Source organism: Salvelinus fontinalis, chromosome 14, assembly GCF_029448725.1.
Source record: "Salvelinus fontinalis isolate EN_2023a chromosome 14, ASM2944872v1, whole genome shotgun sequence".
NCBI lineage: Eukaryota > Metazoa > Chordata > Actinopteri > Salmoniformes > Salmonidae > Salvelinus > Salvelinus fontinalis.
This window is the reverse complement of record NC_074678.1, coordinates 20,042,764-20,052,532: the sequence shown is the minus strand read 5'-3', so window position 1 is coordinate 20,052,532 and position 9,769 is coordinate 20,042,764. Positions and strand designations below refer to the sequence as shown.

General features: G+C 40.7%; 1 protein-coding gene across 5 annotated transcripts; it reads right to left on the bottom strand.

Annotated features, from left to right (window-relative positions):
• Nucleotides 1-139: 139 nt before the first annotated feature.
• Nucleotides 140-2,107, bottom strand: glrx2 (glutaredoxin 2). Of its 5 annotated transcripts, none has more exons than XM_055944140.1 (4): nt 2,010-2,107; nt 1,181-1,250; nt 928-1,104; nt 140-487 (listed from the first exon to the last, which is right to left on the bottom strand). In XM_055944140.1, the coding sequence occupies exons 2-4, from the start codon at nt 1,247-1,249 to the stop codon at nt 323-325; spliced, it is 411 nt and encodes a 136-aa protein (XP_055800115.1). In that variant the 5' UTR covers nt 1,250; nt 2,010-2,107; the 3' UTR covers nt 140-322. The 5 variants fall into 5 exon arrangements, with proteins under 5 accessions (XP_055800115.1, XP_055800114.1, XP_055800112.1 ...); XM_055944139.1 differs by having other exon boundaries at nt 2,071-2,099; XM_055944137.1 differs by lacking the exon at nt 2,010-2,107 and adding an exon at nt 1,796-2,003.
• Between the last annotated feature and the right edge of the window lie 7,662 nt (nt 2,108-9,769).

The window sequence follows — 9,769 nt, the reverse complement described above, 5'->3', positions numbered from 1 at the left end:
AAAATAACACATTGTAACAAGTAACACATTGTTGCTTTTATTATGAAGCGCTACCATAATTGTAACCAGTGTATCATGTTAAACCAGTTAATGTATTTCTTACTTCACGGGCATGCAAATAATTAGGCACAGTCCTCCCTTGAAAATATTGGAGTTTAATTCATTAAAATACTATACATTCCCTGAATGTAGACGAAGGGTGACGATAACAAGTGTGCATCTTGGTAAATAAACCACATAGAACCCATATAATGTATCACACAAAGTCGAGGAAACATTAAATAAACACAGGGTAAATTACAGTGAGAAATAGAACGGTTAGTCATTTGGTGGACTCAAACTGTCCGCTGCCCGAGCCTTCAGAGTTAGTTTTCACGCAGCACGGGGCACATTGTTCTATCAGCGGCAGCAGCTTTCCCTTCTGGTGTAGCTCCTTTGTGTCAGAGCCTCCTCCAATGCAGTTTCCATTGATGAAGACCCTCGGAACCTGTAACCACAAGTAATCCCATTAAAAATAACACACTAAATGGTGCTCATTAAACTAGAGTTCAGTTCAGCTGTTCTGTGTGCAAAATAATAAGAACAATGTTCCTACTGGTCTGGTCCCAGTTGTGTTTACTTAGTGTTATTGCTATCAACAACAAGATAGCAACATAGTCAGGTCAAATGTCTCACCAATAGAATCAGCAGATATGTACGCTACATAGATGTACAGTATGTATGGCATTTAGGGTAAACCATGAACAGTACTCAACAACCTACTTTTCACTTTGAGGGTTACAGAGAATTATCTATTATACTAAAGCTAAGGTGGCATATGCGAGAGAATGCAATACGTAATTCAGCATATAGCAATGTAAAACGCCATGGCAAAATTGATTGGAGAATGCAAATTGGTCATGATATAAACATGAGGTTGTTTCATACTGTTCTGGCACCGGTCATCTGCGCCAAGGCCTCTTGTAGTCGTCTTCCATCATTGTGTTCATCCAGCTCTATCACCTTGTATGTAGCACCAATTTCATTGAATACATTCTTGGCCATTTTGCAATATGGACATGTGGTCTTGGAAAATATGACGATGCAGTTATGAGACACCACCTCCTGAAGAGAAGAAAATCAATGTCAGACCAAGTCACCAACACACACAGAATCATGAGATAAAAATGTTAAATCTTACCTGTAGAAACTGACCACACGCTGCTGTGCTTGACAGACCACTTGAGCTGAAGGATGTGAAGTTTCCCATCCTGAAAGGACACACACAGGTTTTTAACTAGCCAACGTTATGTCAGTAAATAGATAACTAGCTAGCTAAAGCACTGATACAGACATGCACCAACCCATCAATGAAAATATTGTAGCAATAACCTTAAACATTTCAAGGCGTGTGCAGAAGAGATTATCCCCATTATCAGTGATAATAGAACAATCAAACAGGTGAGACTCAGTTTGTATTTTGTGTCCATTCTGATGTCAGCTAGCTATCTGTAGCGTTCGCTAGCAACCCGCCGAACATTCACAGCAAAGCACTGGCTGTGTACTAATCTGAAGGATTAATTTGCGGTGGGATAAAGATTACCGCAACCATCAATTAACGTTAGCTACCTATTTTCACGAGACTTGTAAACATTAGCATGTTGGTCACATTTGATTCCCTAGCTTTCAAGTTTCGCCGTCCAAATATATTACAATAGTTTAAAATGAGTAACACATGGCTGACTACATACATTATATTATACTGACATTATTATTTAATATTGGCATTTCAATTTTAACTAGCAGGGAAAGTGACCTTCGGCAACCGTTCCATACGAATCTGGACAGGAGTCCTCCTCGCGCTAACATCATTAGCAAAGAGAAAGCAAATAACATAGAATCAACCTGTTGGCGGAGGTGGAACATGCGGTTAATATACACTCAGTAGTGTAGAAAAACATTAGCGTTTCTGTGTGACCACTACCTCCACTTGCTCTGTTTGCGATTTACAATTGGCCGCACATGCTTACCTTGACTACCGGAAGTACATTATTATACAAGAGGGGTGGGTCAAAGATATGTATAACTAACCCAAGAAGGTTCATCTGCGTCAGTTAGTGGGAGCAAATGAAGCGTAGTGGGCAGAACAAGCAAGGAGGTGGGCAAAGCCATCCACAAACTATCGAGATCCTATTGGTGCGTTGTAGCATGTATTTGTATATTTCTGTTAGGAACGCCTTCTCTGTGAGTGTGCACTAATTCGATTCGACTTTGCGCTCCTTCTAAAAAAAGCAATTTTTTAACAAACTTTAGCAAACCGTCAAGTCTGTAAAAATGTGTGCACTGTTTTCGTTACATATTTTAGGTTTGGGAACAGAAAAATGTATTGAGATAAGATGTTTCATCGATGACAAAATTAGCAGAATGTCAGCCCAGTTTCACCTAGTTCCATCCTCCATCCTGCGACTGGACTTCCTCTCACTACCATATTTGGTGGTGAGAAACCGTTATTTTTCTTCTTCTTTGAGATTGGGTTGGCAGATCACATCCAACTTTTAATGTGCATACACCGCCACCTACTGGAGGGTGAGGCCTGTCACGGCCTACCTAATTTCAATTCTCCTCATGAGTCCTGTTCCTCTAAGAAAGTGAAACACAGCCCTAAACACCACTTCCCCCCCCCCACTACACTACCCAAACCCCAACCTTGTCCAGCCTTTCTAACATTTTCACACAATCTCTCCTTAGAGATTAATGGCCCCAGATGGGATGCCTGCCGTTTTACGGGCTCCTAACCAACTGTGCTATTTTGTTAGTTTTTTTCGCATTGTTTGTAACAAATTTTGTACATAATGATGCTTCTTCTCTTATCACCAAAAATAGCTTATTTTTATCATTATTTTCTCCCCTTTTTCTCCCCAATTGTTAGTAGTTACTGTCTTGTCTCATCGCTACAACTCCCATACGGGCTCGGGAGAGACGAAGATCGAGAGCCATGCGTCCTCCGAAACACAACCCAACCAAGCCGCACTGCTTCTTAACACAGCGGCATCCGCATCCGGAAGGCAGCCACACCAATGTGTCGGAGGACACACTGTACACCTAGCGACCTGGTCAGCGCGCACTGCGCCCGGCCCGCCACAGTAGTCGCCAGTGCGCGATGAGACAAGGATTTCCCTACCGAACCCTCCCTAACCCGGACGACGCTAGGCCAATTGTACGTCGCCCCAAGGACCTCCCAGTCGCGGCCGGCTGCGACAGAGCCTGGGCTCAAACCCAGAGTCTCTGGTGGCACAGCTAGCACTGTGATGTAGTGCCGTAGACCACTGCGCCACCCGGGAGGCACGAAAAGAGCTTCTTGACATCAGAACAGCGATTACTCACCTCAAACTGGATGAAGAGTTTTTTCTTTAATGAGTCCGACGCGAAGGATATACTGCTTTTTCGAGACAAGGCCCAAATCCCCGTCATCAGCGTGAAGAAAATTCTGAGAAAGTGGGGGTGGAAGGTGGGGTACCTTATACGAATTCGCTGACGAGTAGGTAGACCACCACTACCACTATTATTGGCCAATGTGCAATCATTGGAAAACAAACTGGACAATCTACAGTTAAGACTATCCTACTAACGGGACATTAAAAACTGTAATATCTTACGTTTCACCAAGACTTGGCTGAACGACGACATGGATAATATAGAGCTGGCTGGCTTCTCTGTGTTTCGGCAGGACAGAGCAGCTGCGTCTGGTAAGACGAGGGGTGGGGGTGTGTGTGTATTTGTTAGTACCTGCTGGTGCGCGATGTCTAATATTAAAGAATTTGAGGTAATATTTGCCTGAGGTAGAATACCTCATGATAGGCTGTAGACCACACTAGCTAACAAGAGAGTTCTCATCTATATTATTCGTAGCCATCTATTTACGACCACAAACCGATGCTGGCACTAAGACCACACACAATGAGCTAAATAATGCCATAAACAAACAAGAAAATGCTCATCTAGAAGTGGCGCTCTTAGTGGCCGGGGACTTTAACTTCTCTGCGCTACGGATCCCTTTTACGGGATCACTTTCCTTAACAACCGCTAGAATTGCAGGGCGCCAAATGTAAAAATATTACAAAAAATATTTATAATCATGCAATCACAAGTGAAATATACCAAAACACAGTTTAGCTTGTTGTTAATCCACCTATCATGTGAGATTTTGAAAATATATTTTACAGCGAAAGAAATCCAAGCTTTTGTGAGTGTAGCTTTCAATGCTACAACAGCTAGCCCCAAATTAGCATGGTCACGAAAGTCAGAAAAGCAATAAAATTCATCGCTTACCTTAGATAATCTTCAGATGTTTGCACTCACGAGACTCCCAGTTACACAATAAATGTTATTTTTGTTCGATAAATATTACTTTTATAACAAAAAGACGACATTTGGGTGGCGCGTTATGTTGAGAAAACTACAGCCTCGTTCCGGTTCTGAAAGGAAGATGAAAATTTCCAACCGTATCAGATTAAAAAATATTACTAAAAATATTTATAATCATGCAATCACAAGTGAAATATACCAAAACACAGTTTAGCTTGTTGTTAATCCACCTATCGTGTCAGATTCTGAAAATATGCTTTACAGCGAAAGAAATCCAAGCTTTTGTGAGTGTAGCTTTCAATGCTACAACAGCTAGCCTTATATTAGCTTGGTTAGCTTGGTCACGAAAGTCAGAAAAGCAATAAAATTAATCGCTTACCTTTGATAATCTTCGGATGTTTCCACTCACGAGAGTCCCAGTTACACAACAAATGTTCTTTTTGTTCGATAAATATTACTTTTATCACAAAAAAAACGCCTTTTGGGTTGCGCACTATGTTGAGAAAACCAAAGCCGTGTTCCGTTCGACAAATTCCAAAAAGTATCCGTAATGGTCGTAGAAACATGTCAAATGTTTTTTATAATCAATCCTCAGGTTGTTTTTAACAAACATAATCAATAATATTTCAACCGGACCATAACCTATTCATTAAGAGACAAGCGGAAAATGGAGAGCTCCTCTCGCGCACGCAAGAACTATTCGGAGGACACCTGACTAGTTATGAAAAATCTCGTTCATTTTTCAAAATAAAAGCCTGAAACTATGTCTAAAGCCTGGTCACAGCCTGAGGAAGCCATTGGAAAAGGAATCTGGTTGATACCCCTTTAATTTAATGGAAAAAAGACGGTCCAGGAAACACAGTTTATTTTTATTTTTATATCACTTCCGGGTTATATTTTCTCAGGTTTTCGTCTGCAGAATACGTTTTGTTATACTCACAGACAATATTTTTACAGTTTTGGAAACTTTGGAGTGTTTTCTATTCTAATCTGTAAATTATATGCATATTCTACGATCTGGGCCAGAGAAAATGTCCGTTTACCTTGGGAACGATATTTTAAACCTGTCTAGCTGTCTGGTTTTAAACCTGTCTGGTTCCACTAGCGGAACTCCTCCCACATTCCACTGAAAAGGCAGAGCGCGAAATTCAAAAAAATATTTTTTTGAAATATTTAACTTTCACACATTAACAAGTCCAATACAGCAAATGAAAGATAAACATCTTGTGAATCCAGTCAACATGTCCGATTTTTAAAACGTTTTACAGCGAAAACACCACGTATATTTATGTTAGCTCACCACCAAATACAAAAAAGGACAGACATTTTTCAAAGCACAGGTAGCTTGCACATAACCAACCAAACTAACCAAGAGCCAACCAAACTAACCAAGAAACAACTTCATCAGATGACAGTCTTGTAACATGTTATACAATAAATCTATGTTTTGTTCGAAGAATGTGCATATTTGAGGTATAAATCAGTTTTACATTGCAGCTACCATCAGAACTAGCACCGAAGCAGCCAGAGTAATTACAGACACCAACGTGAAATACCCAAATACTCATCATAAAACATTTCTGAAAAATGCATGGTGTATAGCAAATGAAAGACAAACACCTTGTGAATCCAGCCAATATTTCTGATTTTTTAAGTGTTTTACAGCGAAAACACAATATAGCATTATATTAGCTTACTACAATAGCATACCACACAACCACATTCATTCATGCAAGGCACGTTAGCGATAGCAATAGGCACGTTAGCGATAGCGAATAAACCAGCAAAAGATATACATTTTTTCACTAACCTTCATAAACTTCATCAGATGACAGTCCTATAACATAATTTTACACAATACATATATGGTTTGTTCGAAAATGTGCATATTTAGAGCTGAAATCCGTGGTTATACATTGTGAAAACTTTTTTCCCAGAATGTCCGGATATATTTCTGACACTCACCTATTCTGACCAAATAACTATTCATAAACTTTACTAAAAAATACATGTTGTATAGGAAATGATAGATACACTAGTTCGAAATGCAATCGCCGTGTTAGAATTCTAAAAATAACTTCATTACGACATGCAGCTTACATTATAGCGAGAGAGCGCCCAAAATCTGGGCGCAAACTAAAAGTAAACATGTTCGACAGATATATGAAATAACATCATAAATGGGTCCTACTTTTGATGATCTTCCATCAGAATGTTGTACAAGGGGTCCTTTGTCCAGAACAATCGTTGTTTGGTTTTAGAATGGCCTTTTTCCCTCTTGAATGAGCAAGCAAAACTAGCCAAGTGGCGCTAAGCTGTTCATCGTCACCAAACGCAAAGAACGCAACACGCCTAAACTCCCGAAAAAATTTCAATAATCGGATTAAACTATATTGAAAAAACATACTTTACGATGATATTATCACATTTATCAAATAAAATCAAAGCCGGAGATATTAGACGTCTATAGCGAATGCTTTTCAGAAGCCAATACTGATGACCTTTATGCGCTTCCTGAACAAAGGAATTCGGGGGTCATGTCATTCCAAACTCTCTCTTTTGACCATAGAAATACCTAGAAACCCCATTTCACCTCTCACAGCCTATTGACATCTAGTGGAAGGCGTATGAAGTGCATGTATAGTCATAAATTTCAAGCAAAATGATAGGGAGGCCCTGGAACAGAGCCTCGATTTCAGATGTTTCACTTTCTGACAGGAAGTTTGCTGCAAAATGAGTTCTGTTTTACCCACAGATATAATTCTACCGGTTTTAGAAACTTGAGAGTGTTTTCTATCCAATAGTAATAATAATATGCATATTGTACGAGCAAGAATAGAGTACGAGGCCGTTTAAATTGGGCACGATTTTTCCCCAAAGTGAAAATAGCGCCCTCTATCCTCAAGAGGTTTTTAATTAAGAAAAAAAATTCTGACCCCTAGCGTCAAGAGGTTAACCTGTCTAGGTCATGCCTTCCGCTAGCGGAACCCCTCGACAACATTCCGCTGAAAAGGCAACACGGGAAATTCAAAAATATTTTTTTGAAATATGTAACTTTCATACATTAACAAGTCCAATACAGCAAATAAAAGATAAACATCTTGTTAATCTACCCATCATGTCCGATTTCAAAAATGCTTTACAGCGAAAGCACAACATATGATTATGTTAGATCACCACCAAGTCAAAAAAACACAGCCATTTTCCCAGCCAAAGATAGGAGTCACAAAAAGCAGAAATAGAGATAAAATTAATCGCTAACCTTTGATGATCTTCATCAGATGACACTCATAGGACTTCATGTTACACAATACATATATGTTTTGTTCGATAAAGTTAATATTTATATCCAAAAACCTCAGTTTACATTGGCGCCATGTTCAGAAATGCCTCCAAAATATACGGAGAAATTGCAGAGAGCCACGTCAAATAACATAAAATACTCATCATAAACTTTGATGTAAAAGATACATGTTTTACGTAGAATTAAAGATACACTTGTTCTTAATGCAACCGCTGTGTCAGATTTTAAAAAAACTTTACGGAAAAAGCTAACCATGCAATAATCTGAAACGGCGCTCAGAAAATAAAATAAAAATTCCGCTCTGTTGAAGTCAACAGAAATCAGAAATGACATTATAAATATTCCCTTACCTTTGATGATCTTCATCAGAATGCACTCCCAGGAATCCTAGTTCCACAATAAATTGTTGTTTTGTTTGATAATGTTCATTATTTATGTCCAAGTAGCTACTTTAGTTAGCACGTTTAGTACACATATCCAAACACTTGTGCAGGTCCAGCCGAACGTCGGACGAAAACTTCAAAAAGTTATATTACAGGTCGAAGAAACTTGTCAAACTAAGTATAGAATCAATCTTAGGATGTTGTTATCATAAATATTAAATAACGTTCCAACCGGAGAATTCCTTTGTCTGTAGAGAAGCAATGGAACGCAGGTCACTGTCATGTGAAATGCGTGTGACCAGGACCTGGCTCTCTGCTAGACCACTGACTCAAACAGCTCCCATCCAGCTCCACATCACAGTAGAAGCCTCATTGAAGGTCCTACAGACTGTTGACATCTAGTGGAAGCCGTAGGAAGTGCAAACAGATCCATATCCTAATGTGCATTCAATAGGGACTGAGTTGAAAATCGACCAACCTCAGATATCCCACTTCCTGGTTGGATTTTTCTCAGGTTTTCGCCTGCCATATGAGTTCTGTTATTCTCACAGACATCATTCAAACAGTTTTAGAAACTTCAGAGTGTTTTATATCCAATAGTAAAAATAATATGCATACATTAGCATCTGGGACAGAGTAGGAGGCAGTTCACTCTGGGCACGCTATTCATCCAAAAGTGAAAATGCTGCCCCCTATCCCAAAAAAGTTTTAATGCAGGAAAACTTAGGTAAAACTGATTTAATTTCTACCAGCATGTCACATGTGCAACCAGAGGGGAAAACAACTCTAGACCACCTTTACTTCACACACAGAGACGCATACAAAGTTCTCCCTCATCCTCCATTTGTCAAATCTGAACATGATGACTCGCTCAATACGGAAGTGGTCAGATGATGTGGATGCTACGCTAAAGGACTGTTTTGCTAGCACAGACTGGAATATGTTCCGGGATTCATCCATAGGCATTGACGAATATATCACCTCAGTCACCGTCTTCATCAATAAGTGCACCGATGACGTTATCCCCGCAGTGACCGTGCGTACATTTCCCAACCAGAAGCCATGGATACCAGGCAATATCCGCACCAAGATAAAAGCTAGAGCTGCCGCTTTCAAAGGGAGGGATACTAATCCAGACGCTTATAAGAAATCCTGCTGTGCCCTCCGACGAACCATCAAACAGGCAAAGCGTCAACACAGGACTAAGATTGAATCCTACTACATCGGCTCTTATGGTCGTTGGATGTGGCAGGGCTTGAAAAATATTATAGACTACAAAGGGAAACCAGCCGCGAGCTGCCCAGTGACACGAGCCTACCCCAACCCCTCCTTTTACACTGCTGCTTCTCTCTGTTTATCATATATGCATAGTCACTTTCGTGGTATCCAATCGCTAGTAATTACTGTCTCATCGCTACAACTCCCGTACGGGCTCGGGAGACACGAAGGTCGAAAGTCATGCGTCCTCCGAAGCACAACCCAACCAAGCCGCACTGCTTCTTAACACAGCGCGCCTCCAACCCGGAAGCCAGCCGCACCAATGTGTCGGAGGAAACACCGTGCACCCGCCCCCTTGGTTAGCACGCACTGCGCCCGGCCCGCCACAGGAGTCGCTGGAGCGCGATGAGACAAGGATATCCCTACCGGCCAAACCCTCCCTAACCCGGACGACGCTAGGCCAATTGTGCGTCGCCCCACGGACCCCCCGGTCGCGGCCGGCTGCGACAAAGCCTGGGCG